Source organism: Physeter macrocephalus, chromosome 11, assembly GCF_002837175.3.
Source record: "Physeter macrocephalus isolate SW-GA chromosome 11, ASM283717v5, whole genome shotgun sequence".
NCBI lineage: Eukaryota > Metazoa > Chordata > Mammalia > Artiodactyla > Physeteridae > Physeter > Physeter macrocephalus.
This window is the reverse complement of record NC_041224.1, coordinates 95010276-95025470: the sequence shown is the minus strand read 5'-3', so window position 1 is coordinate 95025470 and position 15195 is coordinate 95010276. Positions and strand designations below refer to the sequence as shown.

The 15195-nt window shown below is 42.2% G+C and overlaps 2 protein-coding genes across 10 annotated transcripts in view; one reads left to right on the top strand and one right to left on the bottom strand.

Annotated features, from left to right (window-relative positions):
• The window catches only part of CATSPER2 (cation channel sperm associated 2), a 14611-nt gene extending 4423 nt beyond the window's left edge, over positions 1 to 10188 (bottom strand). For all 9 annotated transcript variants that reach the window (XM_028495376.2, XM_028495373.2, XM_028495375.2 and 6 more), the window contains exons 1-10: positions 9958 to 10188; positions 9321 to 9467; positions 8639 to 8812; positions 8377 to 8445; positions 4807 to 4979; positions 4115 to 4270; positions 3715 to 3839; positions 2290 to 2468; positions 1977 to 2076; positions 1621 to 1677 (exon numbers count right to left, since the gene is read on the bottom strand). In XM_028495376.2, coding sequence (XP_028351177.1) covers positions 1621 to 1677; positions 1977 to 2076; positions 2290 to 2468; positions 3715 to 3839; positions 4115 to 4270; positions 4807 to 4979; positions 8377 to 8445; positions 8639 to 8812; positions 9321 to 9465 — 1178 coding nt within the window. In that variant the 5' untranslated portion in view covers positions 9466 to 9467; positions 9958 to 10188. The remainder of the gene's footprint in view (positions 1 to 1620; positions 1678 to 1976; positions 2077 to 2289; positions 2469 to 3714; positions 3840 to 4114; positions 4271 to 4806; positions 4980 to 8376; positions 8446 to 8638; positions 8813 to 9320; positions 9468 to 9957) is intronic.
• Positions 10189 to 10464: 276 nt separating this feature from the next.
• PDIA3 (protein disulfide isomerase family A member 3) overlaps positions 10465 to 15195 on the top strand; it is a 26460-nt gene continuing 21729 nt past the window's right edge. Inside the window, exon 1 of the mRNA XM_007114221.4 lies at positions 10465 to 10786. Within this exon, the coding sequence (XP_007114283.1) occupies positions 10620 to 10786 (167 nt within the window). The 5' untranslated portion in view covers positions 10465 to 10619. The remainder of the gene's footprint in view (positions 10787 to 15195) is intronic.

Genomic DNA, 15195 nt, shown 5'->3' with positions numbered 1-15195 from the left:
AACTAGAGAAAGCCCGCGCACAGCAACAGAGACCCAACACAGCCAAAAATAAAAAATAAAATATTAAAAAAAAAAAAGGCGGCCTGTTAACTCTACCTTCAAAATATATCTTTTTTCACTAGTACCATTGGTACCACTCTGGTCTGAGCCATCAACGTCTCTTGCCTGTATAGCAGCATAGCCTCCTAACTCATCTCTCTGCTTCTTTTATTCTTCCCTCAGTTTATCATCAACACAGCAACCAGACTAATCCTTCTTAAATGTAAGTCACTGCATGTCACTGTTCCGCTGTGTTCCCCATTTCACGCGAAATCAAAGCCTAAGTCCTCACAATGGTCCCCACAGCCCTATAGGATCAGGTCCCCATTACCTCTCTGACCTCATCTCCTATCATTCTCCCCCCTACTTACTCTGCTTCAGTCACAGTAGCTTCCTTGCTATTTCTCAAACACACCAGGCATGCTTCTGTTTTAGGACCTTTGTACTAGCTCTTCCCTCTGCCTATAATACTCTTCCCATAGATATCCACATCGTAATCCCTGACCTCCTCCAAGTCTTTGCTCAAATGTTTCCTTTTCAGAGGCCACCCTGACTACCTTGTTTAAAATTGCAACCCATATGCAACCCCCCCCCTTATACTCCAATCCCCCTTAACCTGTTCTACTTTTTACTTTTTTATAATTATCCTATCTTAAAATTTTTTATTGAAGTAGAGTTACAATGTTGTTAATTTCTGCTTATAGCAAAGTGACTCAGTTATACACACATATATACACTCTTTTTATATTCAATGCTTATATTTTAATGTGTTAATTTTCTTATTAACATGATTATTGTTTACTGTCTCTTTCCTCCTACTAGTATATAAGCTACATGAGAACAGGCATTATTGTTTATTTTGCTCACTGATATACTCTGAGCAACTAATAAGCATTCAATAATTATTTGTTGATGGATTTCTCATTTCTCCTTCTGCTCTCTTGTCCACTGCTGAACACTCAGGGTCTTGAATAACATGTTTCATGGAAGGTACTTTTATTAGTTTCCTGTGGCTGCTGTAGGAAATTACCACAAACTTGGTAGCTTAAAACAACAGAAATTTATTCTCTCACAATTCTGGAAGCCGGAAGTCTGAAATCAATGTGTCAACAGGGCCATACTCCCTTTGGAATCTCAAAGGGAGAAGGTTCCTTGCTTCTTCTTGCTTCTGGCAGTTGCCTTGCATCCACTGGCTTCCTCTGGCTTGTGGCTGCATCACTCCAATCTCTATCTCTATCTCTATCTTGACATCCTCTCCTATTCTCTATGTCTTCTCTCCTGTCTCTTAAATCCAGTGACCCTTGTCACTGGATTTATGGCCCACCTGGATAATCCAGAATGATCACATCTCAAGATCCTTAATTTAATTGCATCTGCAAAGACCCTTTTTCCAAATAAGGTCATGTTCACGGTTCCGGGAGTTATGACATGGACATATCTTTTTGGAGGCCACCATTCAACCCACTACAATAAATAGTTATTGAATGAATGAATTCTCTCTCAAAGCCAATCTTCACCTTTGGTTTTCTACCCTTTCCTGCTTCATGTGTGTCCATCCCACTTCACATATACACTCCTAACCTGGCATCCATTTTGCTAATGCTTGACCTCTGTGCCTCAGGGATTAGGTTTTGTCTCCTGCAAAGGAAAAAACACAAAAGAGTGAAGACAGTTACACTGAAGCAGGAGTGTAGTAAGGAAAAAAGAATTCTGAACATCAAGTGAGGAGAATAAGTTGTAGTAAAGGAGTGAAAAAGAGTGGGGAAGCCCTGACAGTGGATAAAGAATCAGGCAATATTTTAGAGCTGGGGAATTCTAACTCTGAGGCAAATCTGTCACAAAGGGGAAAATGGCATTGCGGCCAAGGAGCAGAAACAGAGAATGAGATCAGGCCACCCTCAAGAACTAAAGCTGGGTTTGAAAACGGGGAAGCAGACCTCTGGATGATCTGCTGCTTGAATATGTCGGCTTTGTGCTGCACCTCCAGGTGTGCCATCTCCTCGTTCAGCTCATTTCTGATATTCTGGAAGTTAGTAACTGCCCCAAAGGGCCATTAGGAGTTGGGAGATGGTGGTGACTAGACATGGGGAGAGGGCTTGGGTGGGGAGAAACCAAGTGAAATATCCATTCCAGGCCCCGCACTTTCCTGTTACATCAGGTTCTCTCTCTCCGTAATTCACCAATCCTAGCTTTTGCTCTAATTTCTTCCCAAACACCCCTCTCACCAAGTTTCCCCTCTTCTATGCTTACCCATCATGGCTACTATGATGTTTCGAAAGATAATGGAACCAAGTAACAACCAGAGGATGACATAGATGCTGCTGAAGGTACGGCTGACTTCAGGCACCTTCCAGGTATCCTGAAGCAGTGCATACCAATGATCCATAGTAAAGAGAATGAACACTGTCACTACGGAATTCAGCAGGTCCCTAAAGAAAAAGGAGGTGTGTGTATAGACAGAGAGAGCTAATTTTCTAAGAAACACTATCATTCTTACTCTCAAAGCAACATAAGAGCATTTCTTTGTAGTTTGCTCTGACTTTAGCCCCTTTTCTACCATACTCAATTTTTTACCTAATCTTTCTTCAGTTTGAGATTGTTTTATTAGATTTTCCTTTATCATGAATAATCTATGAATAGCTCTCACCATTCCATCAGTGCCTGGGGCACAGTAGGTACTTAATACATAGGTATAAACTGAATATTTAAAAACTGAATCACCAACTACATATCATTTTTTTGTAAGTTCATTCTCCACTGTTCCATGGACTTTGCCTAATGGAAAGTCACTTACAAATTTAGCAAACATCATGCCTACTTAGTTTGTTGGCATGAACTGACTGTCAAGTAAATGGATGGATATGTGACATAAACATGTGATTCCAAATAATGAATGATAATGAATATATCACAAAAGGTCTCAGGAAGATATCTAAATTTTCCTTCTTATCCCTCCATATACAGATTATTGAAAACATCACAGCCTGAATAGAATGAATTCTAGGACTTCCCTAAGCCAATACTCTTACATAACTACCTGTTAGTCTAAGATAGAGACCTGAGAGGTGCTGACAAGATTGGATTCCAATTCACAAATAACACGGTCTCCTCTAAATCCAAATTGACTTTCTACTAGTAATCAATGTTCTCTAAACAAAAAGCTTATCAGGATTTTACTTTTGAAAGAATTTAAGTGTGTGCATGTGTAATCTCTACATTTAAGAGATTGGGGTAAAACCAGTGACCATGTTTGAGGTCATGGTAACATTTACTGATCACTTACAATGTGTGAAATGCTGTGCTAAATGCTTAAATGAATGACCTCATTTATCCCTACACTCTTATGAAGTAGTACTGCTTTTAATCCCATTTTTCAAAAGAGGTAACTGAGACATAGAAACCAGGGCTTAACCACTGGAGTATACTGCTATTTAAAGATGAGAGTAAGTTTGAATTTGCAAAACCCAAAGCAAACCAGGAATACCTGACCTATCCTCAAAATTGGAGCTAATACCACTCACTATTCCTTTGCTTTCTCTTTACCTCTCCTTACTGTGTTCTATTCCCGTTTCTTACAATCAACTATACTTTTTGTATTATTGTACTTTGGACTAGCTTCCCAGTCTCATGCCCAAATTCTCTCCCCCAACCCAGGCTTCCCCCAGTCCTGCCTACGAGAAGAACATGTGATACTCCAGGTCCTGGCGAGTTGAACGGGTGTAATTCTCGAAGAAGTAGACACCAGCCACGGCAAAAATGTAGAAGAAGATGAGCAGCAACATCAAGAGGAAGGTCATGCTCTAGAGGCCATGACCTTGAGTCAGAGCTGGGCCAGACTAGGCTGATCTCCACCTACAGCCTAGTCAGACCCACCCTGGAAATCCCCCACCAAACCCTCGCTTCTAGACTGAGCCCAGTCATCTCTAGAACACAGCAGTTTGTCCCTAGCCCTTTCTCATCGACAACATTTCACAGGGTCTTTCATTGCCTTCTTTCATCCACCCAGACTGTTTCATGTTAAACCCCCATGTTTATCCACCGTGCCCACTTGATATAGCTGCAGCAGTTAAATCACCTTGAGGGCCCTGACCAGGGCCAAAATAATGACTCGAACTTGATGGAATCGTGCAAAGAGTTTAAGAGACCTTAGCACCCGGCAGATCCTCAGCAACTGGAGCCATACGGAATGGCTTGTTACCCCTACCAGCACCACAACCTCAGGAATCAGGGACTGTAGGAAACACACAGATCATGAGTAAAATATACCCCAAAGCACCCACGCACAGTTGCCCCTTCTTTATCTCTTCATTGTCATAGTTCCTTGGTCATTATCCTTTGAAAAGCATTCTCTGGGGACTGTTTCTTATTCAGCCTTTCTATAAGAAATTACTTAAACCCTGCACTTCAACTTGCTCAGACATTAAAAGGGGATAAATACAGAGCTTAACTCATTGGGTTGTTGTGGAGCTCAAATTGTAAAAAATGCATCAAAAACAGGATAGTTCCTGACATTTAGTAAGTGGTTAGCAACTGGTAGATGTTATTGCTCGGGTTAATGTTGTGATCAGATTCTTCCTTGCTCCTAATACCAACAACTCCTACCATGCCTGACTTTTAGAGAAAAAAAAAAAAAATCAAAATAAGGAGGTTAGGTACATTGCTATTTGTTTCTTCCTGTGCTCTAAGTATCTTAACTTTTCTTGTCTTTGATTCACATAGGCACATTTCTCAGCCCAGTAAACTAATCTGCAGGATATCTATCCTTACCAATATGGTGACAACAAAGTCAAAAACATTCCAGGCATTCTTCCAGAAGAGGAAAAAGCTGGATAGCCACATAAGAAGGATCTCCAAGATGAAAACAAGCAAGATGAACCAAGCTGCCACCTCCAGAGTCAGCTTCAGTGGCCACAGTTGGGTATTTGAGGATTCGAGCAATTCTGTGAGAATAGAGCAAAGGATGAGTAAAGGGTAAAGAAGCAGGAAGCTGAATGATAGAGAATGATCAGCAACTGTTAAAAACCACAGTTGTGCCCACTGCTATGCCATTTTTCTTTTGAGTTTCTCTTCTTAATGCCGTTGTTGCTTCAGCCTGTGAAATTCAGGGGAGGACAGAATCGAACATGAAAAATAGCTGCAACTCATTTCCTGCTGGTACTGGTACGTGTAACAGCTGCAAGTTACTGCCTTCCCACTCTGGGGTCAGAAAGCCACCAAGGGATTGCTCTCTTAACGACCACCAACTCTGTCTGTTCTGTTACCCTGGTACCAGACTTCATGAAGAAGCAATAGGCCTTGAGAAAAGAACGCAAATGCAGGGCCATGATATGGAAAGTATTTTATAACAGATCTAGGAACAAGAAGCCAGATTCATGGGGCATATTAGGTTATAATAAGAAATTACTTGGTTCTTTGTTACTTTTAAAGCTTCCCCTTTCTACTCTGCCTAAAATTGATTTTATTCTGCAAAGCAAATTGAATCCTATACTTTCTCTCTAGAACCTAGTTATTTGCTAACTTCAATTCCTTAACTCATTTGCCTTCATCTTTCAACCCTCTTCACCTCTTCTATACATTTAATAGATGTATATCATGCTGTAGAAAAAAGCATTGAGATCAAAATAGGTTTAAAAGCTAAATAAAATTTTCTCTTTGAAACAGAACAATCTGAGAGCCTCCAAATGCACTATGACTGATATGCCTGGCAGTTAATAGAGACAAGAGAATACTCAATCACCCTGAACAACACAAACTGCTGTGTAGATTTTGACACTTAGAGTTTTAAATTGTTATTGCTTTTAGCAATGTTTTGGCTAATTACATTAACGAAGTAAGGAACACTGATGTTGAAATACAACTTAATGAAGAGCAAAAGAATAATTCTGCAAGTTTATCTCAAGACAATCTTCATCAAATTCTATAAATTGCATTCACCTGATAGAAAATTTTATATGGCACATCAAGATATCTCTAGAACCTCAAAAATCAGTGTTTAAATTATAATAATGTTGTACTCAGTTTTTTGTTGGAAATTAGGACTATTCACACTCACGATGTGTTATTTTCAGAGAAGGGCTTGCAAATAAGCCAAATCTTTTTTCTTTTCTCACTCTCTCACCATTTAGAAACAAAATACGAAAATTAGAAAAATAAGCCCATTGATGTTTAAAGCGCAAAGTAGAATTACCAATATCATTGTGGAAGTAGTTTTTTTTTCGATTTTTTTATGCCCAAACACATAATTAAATTTCCACCTACTCTTTAACATATAACATGTATTTAACATACGATACACAATGCTGTAAACCTAAAACTAATATATATTATATCTAAACTTTTAAAAAGAAACAGAAAATTTAGAAATATAACACATAGGGAATTCCCTGGCAGTCCAGGGTCCAGTGGTTCGGACTCGGTGCTTTCACTACCATGGGCCCAGGTTCAATCCCTGGTCAGGCAACTAAGATCCTGCAAGCCACTTGACACAGACAAAAAAAAACCTCCAAAAAACATAAATTAAATATATTTGATCCCCAAACCGAACTTAATATATAATGTCACTTAAAAATTCATTTGTAGACAAATCATATATTTTCTTTAAAAAATGCATGATCACTTATAAAATGGCAAAAGTAAAAATTTGCTTACATTTTATGATTAAAATTATATAATAATAAACACTAAAATATAATATTTTGCAACATGTTAGTCTAAATTATCATTTTTACTTCAACTTGCTTCTCCATATCACAGAAAAAATGGGATAAAGTAAAATGATTAAAATTACTATGGAGGTTTTCAAGGTTATATATGTTTTTCTGGGAAACAAAATCATAAGACGAAAAAGATTGGGGAGCTTTGATCTAGAGAACTGTTTGTTCCTTATCTATAACAGCATTCTTTATGATCTGGAAAACTGCTTTTTTAAAGTCTAAACAAAGTCTTAATGTTTATCACACGAATTAGTCTATTCAAAGAAATCTGTTAGTCACAAATTATTTCCCTTTGCAAAATCCCTCCTGCCTTTCTACCATGAGAATGTACTTAATAAGATACAATTTTCATGAGCTTGCCAGGTGATTCCCACTCAGGCAATCCACCTATCCTCTGGCACAGTGATCATGTTTCATATTCAGCTGTTTTACCAAAAAGAATGGTTAGTGCTATTCTATTTTGATTTGTCTGTTAGATCCAGGGAATCCCATATATTTACTGCTATTTACTTTATTCCAAGGCTGAAATCTATATCCCTAATCCCACAGGGCAAATATTTGCCAATTATCATTATCAACAAGAAATAGGAAATGTGGGTGACTTAATTTAAAACCCTCATCACTGTGGGGAGGAAATAAAACAGTTCAAAGCATATAGTATACCGCAGTTGGTCAATGACACCAAATACTGTTGTGTATTTAAATGCCTTTGACCTGACTCCATTAAAAGACTATTTTTTTTAAATTTACTTTTTATTTTTATTATTTATATTTTGGCTGTGTTGGGTCTTCATTGCTGTGCGGGCTTTCTCTAGTTGCGGCGATTGGGGGCTACTCTTTGTTGCGGTGCACGGGCTTCTCTTAGGGCTCTAGAGCGCAGGCTCAGTCGTTGTGGTGCACGGGCTTAGTTGCTCCGTGGCATGTGGGATCTTCCCGGACCAGGGCTTGAAACCATGTCTCCTGCACTGGCAGGCGGATTCTTAACCACTGTGCCACCAGGGAAGTCCAAAAGACTATTTTTAAAGTGGGAAACTTCCCCAAAATAGTGAGGATGAAACAAGAAAGTGAGTACTTCTACTGTCCTTTCTGAGCAGTTTGATAATCAAATGAGGTCATTGATTCTCCAAACATTCTTTTGCTTTTAATACATTTCATAAAATTTATGATTGGTTTTAGAGTCATCTACTCTTTAAGTCATTTTTTTGGCTCATCTAATATCTTAGTTGTAACTTTACATACATTGTGAGTTTTCTTATTTGTACTTAATCTTTCTAAGCATATTTGTAAAAATGTAAATGTTGGATCACTTGCTGATAGGTACCAATATCTCTATTAGAAAAGAGTCATTCAAATTATTAGACTAACACAAGAAATGCAACTGGTCTTCCCATCTCCAATTCCTTGTGAGACTACTACACCCCACCTCTAAGTGCCTAGACTACCTTATGTCTACTACACTTGAGAGCCCTTCAAATGTTTCTAGGTCTTAGCAGTTGCACAAATCCTACTCCAAGAGACTTAATATAATTGTCCCTATCACAATTCAAATAACATTCAAATGTGTAAAATGATCAACTTAAAAGGAAAAATGACTCCCACCCTTTCATTCAATGTGAGTTCTCACCTATTTCAACCATCAGTACAATTGTATTCAGAAAGATGAGGAAGATGATAAAGTTTCTGAAGAGAGGACCTGTTTTCTCTTAAGAAAACACAGAGTGGAGTTCTTTTTGGTTTAGGCAGGTGACATAATTAGGGCAAGAACAGAACTGGTGAGAATGAGAAGAAAATGGAGTTTGGGAAGGGAAAAATAAGTCAATAGGCAGAAGATGAGGCAAGAGAGACCGTAAAGCCATGGGATAAAAATGAGTGGCATGAAAGGATACACTCAAGGACCCATCCAGCCCACAAGGAAAGAGGTGGACTCTTGCTGCAGCGCACTTGAAGGGTGCTCATCAGTCTCTGGGCATGTGTAATCCGTTCTACATGACGAGGCTTTATGGAGAAGCGCACAAGCTGGTGTTGATCTCCCAACATAAGTTTCTTCTGACAGGAAGGATCTACACCAAAAATAAAAAAGGGACAGTGGATAAATATAAAAAGAAGTCTTTGGGAGTATCAGGAGCAGGTAGGATTGGGGGCAGGAATACTGGTTTCATAATGGGCCCCCTAGTGCAGGGGATTACCTTGCTGCTCCTTCACACAGCAACTAATACTATTTTGGAGTAAGAACTAACCTATTGCTTATGACCAACACTGTCCATGCCCAGAATAAAGGCTGCAGGTTCAACCCTCAAAGTTTTAAGTGTCTTTGGTAGAAACTTCCAAGTCACCCAGGGCTAATAGTTACCCTAGGCCTAAAAGTAAGTGACACGGGTTCCATCTCCTGGATTCAGAGTTTTACTTATAAAGCCTTTGATTTATCAAGTTTGGTGTAACTTCCAAACTAGCAACCAAACCAATCTCCCCTGAATTTTCCACCCTTAAAATTGCCTCTCTGCTTCCTACTCTTTGGAGGGTGTGGATGGGAGTCTTAAATTCATCCTAGTGAAGAAACAGGCTGCTGACCAAGTATCTCTCGAATTGTGTGCCGTGGCACAGCTTGGCTCAAGCCGTGCAGATGCTCAAGGAGAGAGAAAGTATCAATGAGTCGGGAACGAATGGCATCAGCCCGGGGCAGTTGCACGTGTCCTACTGAGTGATAAGTGGCCATGTCTGTTAAGAAAATAAAAGAATCGAGTGTCATTTCATTTTTGGAGTTGCACCAAGCCTTAGAGGTTCTCTTCCCTTCCTCCCAACCTCTTTGCCCTTAAGAAGACAAACACATTGTACCCAGACTCGAGGCTTTTTGAAACAAATAAGACAGGAGTCATTACAGAGAATCTGCGTAGTTGACTAAGTGGACAGGCACCTTCACCTATGTGACAGCATTTCTAGTTAAAAGCAGCAGCCACAAAGAGCAGGAGTCTGGGGTTGGACAAAGAGGAATTCAGGCACCACCTGGACCTGAGGGTATCAGGTAATGCGATGAGGTGGGTCAGTGGGACGGCTTAGGACTGCCGCCAAAGGAAAAACCAAATTAAGAGGAACTGGACAAAATGCAACAGCCTGATATTTTGAAAATGTGTCCCGTCCCAAGTGTGTCCACTCCAACGCGCTCCCTCGGTGCCAGCTCCCTCTCTCAATTCCCACTTCTGGGCCTCACCTTTGCCCAGGCTCTCTTCCGCCCACTCAGCCCTGACTTCACTCCTCCGCCTCCGGCTCTGACGCCCCCTGCGCTCGGCTCTCCCCACGCGGGGCGAGCTCAGGGTCGGCTCCCAGCGCCGCACGTCCAGCTCCGCCAGCCCGCCCGCTCCCGGGTTCCGGCTCGTCCCGGGCCCACCCCCAGCACCAGGCCCAGGATCCAGCACCCTCCCGGCCTCGCTCGCCCCGGCGCCCGTCGCCTCCGCCCAGCCCCGCCCACGCGGGGCGAGCTCAGGGCCGGCTCCCAGCGCCGCACGTCCAGCTCCGCCAGCCCGCCCGCTCCCGGGTTCCGGCTCGTCCCGGGCCCACCCCCAGCACCAGGCCCAGGATCCAGCACCCTCCCGGCCTCGCTCGCCCCGGCGCCCGTCGCCTCCGCCCAGCCCCGCTCTCCGGCCACTCGGCGGTTACCAGCTGGTCCCACCCGCCCGACGCAGGCGCCGCACAGCCAATCGGCGGCTGCCACACTGCGGCCCGAGCCGGGCTGGGGGGGTTGGGACCTCCGGCTGCGAGGCCGTCTGGGCCAGACGCGCGAGCGCAGGCTGAGGGTTCGTGGTTCCCCTCTCGGCCTCCGCAGTCTCCGCCGAACCCTGACCCTCCTGGCCGCCGCCGCCTCACCTCGTCGCCATGCGCCTCCGCCGCCTAGCGCTGTTCCCGGGCCTGGCGCTGCTCCTCGCCGCGGCCCGCCTCGCCGCTGCCTCTGATGTGCTGGAACTCACGGACGACAACTTCGAGAGTCGCATCTCCGACACGGGCTCTGCAGGCCTTATGCTCGTCGAGTTCTTCGCCCCCTGGTGAGGCCATTTAGCCGGAGCGGCAGAGGGAGGGCCGGGTGGGCAGGGGACGAAGACGCGGGGACTGTAGGGCCTACGCAGCGCCGGCGCCCTCCATCGTTCCCGCGAGCCCGGCTGCGGCCGGCAGGTTTTCCACCCACCGGGGAGCCGAGCTGCCTCGCGGAGAGCGGAGACGTCGGTGCTGATGGCCTGGGAGCGAGATCCGAGAAGGAGAACGCGAAGGCCCCTCTCGCGCAGGGCCATATCCTTACCTCGGTGCTCCTGCGGCACTTCCTATCTGTAGAGGGTTTCACCCCCTGCACCCCATCCTCCCTCGATTGGTATCTTTAGAGTTTCTGGGTGAGTCCGTTTTACTGTTTTCCATTCTGTGGACGAGGCATCTCAAGGCCTTATATTGGAAGCCAACGTTTCACCAAGTGCAGAGGTCCTGGGCCCCCAGGATACTTCCTTCCTTCTTGCCCCACGCAGCCGTTGGTTTCTAGCAAAGGTCAGAGTGGCTGCAGAATGGTCATAAGTGCTCTCTTAAGGCAGGCAGTTATTTGTCCATCGCCAGGTGCACACTTTCTCCATTAAACTGATCATTTCTCAGCACCAGCAGAATTCCGTTAAAAAGAGTAGGTGAACAGAGTAATTCCGTCAGGCTCTGTCTAAATGGTCAGTTTTAATTAGGATTTCTGAAAAATGCCAAAGAAGACCCCAGTGAGAAAATAATCAGTGTTGGAGAAATACTCCACTTGAGAGTGCTTTAACTGAACTAGGATGTAAATTCCTTAGGATAGAACTAACTGGAAATAAAAAGCTGGGGGTGGGGTGGGAGTGGGGAGAGAGCAAATAGGATTTCTGACCCAGTAAACCTGAGCATTGGGTTTTTTTTTTTTTAACTCCCACATCTTTACCATAGCAAAGAATGATTATCTTAACGCTGGGGACAGCTCAGTATAACCACGCTAATTACAGTACTTAATTTTTCTCCTGCCACAGTGATCCTTAATTAAAAACTATTTGTATTCAAAAGTCTCAGTAAAAGAAAGTTAGTGGATAACTTTCACTTGCTTCTAACTCTGGTCTTCACTCTGCAGGGGCTCAGCTGACTCGAGGGTTACACTAGAAGTCCTGTAATGAAGACCACCTGAGCCAGAAGGGTGTGCTTAGAGGCAGCACATTTTGTTTTCAGCTTCTGACAGGTTTTGCATCCAGGGCATTCCCGCGACTAACTGGCAGTACTGATTACACATCATAGGTGGTGTTTACACGTCACTAGAAATCACGTTCTCTTAAAAACAACTATTCCCAATCATGTAACCATGCTGTTAGCTTTGAGGGGGTGTTACTGTAATTAGAATGGCTGTACAGAGTTGTATCAAAACTGGGAGGTGCCTCTGTGACTACAGGGGTCCATATGAAGTGAATTGCTGGAGAATTGTGGGCTATTAGACTATTAGTTTAAAGCAGATTTTTTCCCCCTGATTGAAAGTGATCTATGCTACTTTAAATTGTTGCATGTGCTTCCCTAAAAACTACATATCCCATCGTGCCCTAAACTATCCCTAAAGTTGGGTGGATCACTGCTGTGGTGTCTCCATGTAATTGGTCTGGAAGGTAAAGTCATCCTCCACAATGCCTACAAGAAGGATCAGTTTTCTGAATGAATAATTTGGAATCAAGGCAGTCTCCTGTTGATGATGTCCTTATTTCTTCATATTCAATTCTTTTATTTATTAATATCTTAGCTGGAAATGCTCTCTAACTGCTTTGTACTCCTGTTATAAGTTAGATAGGAACAGTTAAAGAATCCTTATTAAGAGTAAAATGGACCCATTTTGAAAAAGTTGTTTTTCTCATTTGTTTTAGAGTATTTTTTCCACTTTCATTTTACAAGTGAAAGTGAAAGATTTCTTTACAGCTGACTCTAGACTAATATTTCCATTATGGAGTCAATCATCTATATAGTTTGTAAGAATGGGAGTATCTGAATTTCTCTGGAAGTAAGTAGAACTATTTAAATGTTTGTGATAATTTCTGAATATTTATTAGTCAGTCTTAAGTCTTCAGCATCTACCTGTGTTGTAGATTTGTGCCCTACCCTCTAGGACAGTAGTATTAATTGATGATATTTGATACACAGTGTTTCTAGAGTATAGAAAAAGACTACGTGGATAGTATAAAATGTAATATTTAATGTTTCTTCTTATACATACTGATTCCTTTACTTGGAATTCCTTCCCCTCCCCACCCCCAGTTGATCTTTTCAACAAGATTTAGCTCAAAAGTGATTTCTTCCTTCCCTGGACAACTAACTGGTTGTTCCCTCCTCTCTATTGGGACCTAATAATACTATCACCCCTGCCAGACTGATGTTCCTACAGGGAAAGGACTATATCAGTTTTTCTTCTATCAGAGGCTAAAGTAGCATGAGGCACATGACAGGCATGAAGTAATGATTGTTGGGTGAGTGTATGTTGGGAGTCATTATTAACTGCTGGGTGCCATCCCTGAAGGTGAATGGGATTGTGTTTTAGTATTATCTAGTAGTAGGTGAAAGAAGTAGTGGTAAAGGTTGATGATCACCTTCAAAATCCACCTAAATTCCATTCCTGGTGAATTTAAAGAGAGCAATCTCCTCTAGCCTTATTGGAACTTGTTAGACAGGTCCTCCCTTTGGACATTTGATGATGTTGTGGATATTAACAATGCTTAAGGCAATGGTTTTCAGTCCCAGCCTTGCCACTTATACACACTCCCCCTACACCTCTGGTTATCTCCTGGATTCCTAGAGGAATCATTCAGTAAGTCCCAGGGTGGGGCCTAGGCACACAGTTTTTTTTGGTTTGGTTTGTTTTTTAATTAATTAATTTATTTTTGGCTGCATTGGGTCTTCATTGCTGCACGCGGGCTTTCTCTAGTTGCTGCAAGCGGGGGCTCCTCTTCATTGCGATGCACGGCTTCTTATTGCGGTGGCCTATCTTGTTGTGGAGCATGGGCTCTAGGCACATGGGCTTCAGTAGTTGTGGCATGTAGGCTCAGTAGTTGTGGCTCGTGGCCTCTAGAGTGCAGGCTCAGTAGTTGTGGCGCATGGGCTTAGTTGCTCCATGGCATGTGGGATCCTCCTGGACCAGGGGAACCCGTGTCCTCTGCATTGGCAGGTGGATTCTCAACCACTGTGCCACCAGGGAAGTCCCTTTTTTTTTTTTTTTTAATGCTTAATGGATATTTTTTATATGCATCTGTGTTGAGACCCACTGGTCTGGCCTAATTATTTTGTACTATTTTTTTTCTCTTCAGGTGTTTAAAGGTAGTTGAGGTGAAACTTCTTAAATCTGTTGTCTGTCTTCTTAACAATTATTACATATGTATTCAACAGAAATCTCTTAATACATATAACACATTTATTATCTCTTAACCAAAAAAATAAAAAGCCCTTCATAGTTCTGTTTTTTAACCAATATTTTGTAATTCTCAGTGTACAGTTCTTATGCCTCTCTTGATAAATTTATTCCTAATTACTTTTCTTTTTTTTTTTTTCTTTTTTTGGCTGCGCTGGCTCTTCGTTGCGGCGCATGGGCTCCAGAGCGCACGGGCTCAGTAGTTGTGGCACGCAGGCTTAGTTGCCCTGCGACATGTGGGATTAGTTCCCCGACCAGGGATCAAACCCACGTCCCCTGCATTGGAAGGCGGATTCTTAACCACTGGACCACCAGGGAAGTCCCCATAGTTCTCTTGAATGCATCATTCTCACTAGTAATTTTAACTTTGCTCTACTCTTCCCCTTCTCTAAAATACCCTACCCCATCCTGTCTGAAGCCTTAAATCTTTAAGGCCCAGATCCAATTCTTACTCTCTTTAACACACATTCATTTTTAACCTTTGCACCCTTATGTTCCCAAAAGCTTAGGTTTATCAGATAAATTGGTTATTTTATTAAATCAACTGGAATTTGTGTAGTTTTGTTACAACCCACGTACATGAATTTTGAATTTACTATGGAATACAGAGGATATAATGAATATATTTTATGCCTCACGAAGACAGAAATGCTACCAATGAAACTATGACACGATTGCAAGACACATCCCAATTTCAGATATGGTAAAAGGTGCATCTGTGAAACACAGTTTAAGGAATACCATTTATTCACCACCCAGTCTAAAAAATAAAGCCAGTACAGTTGAAGTCCCTTGTATACCCCTTCCCCATCTTAAACACTGGCCATCCTGAATTTGGTTTTTATCATTTGGTTCTTTTATACTTTTAGTAAATATGTATGTGACCCTAAGCAACATCTAATATTATAGTCTTTTTTAATTTTACTCTTTCAGTTAAGCTTTCTAATAATTTTTTTTTTTTTTTTTTTTTTTTTTTTTTTTTGCGGTATGCGGGCCTCTCACTGTTGTGGCCTCTCCCATTGTGGA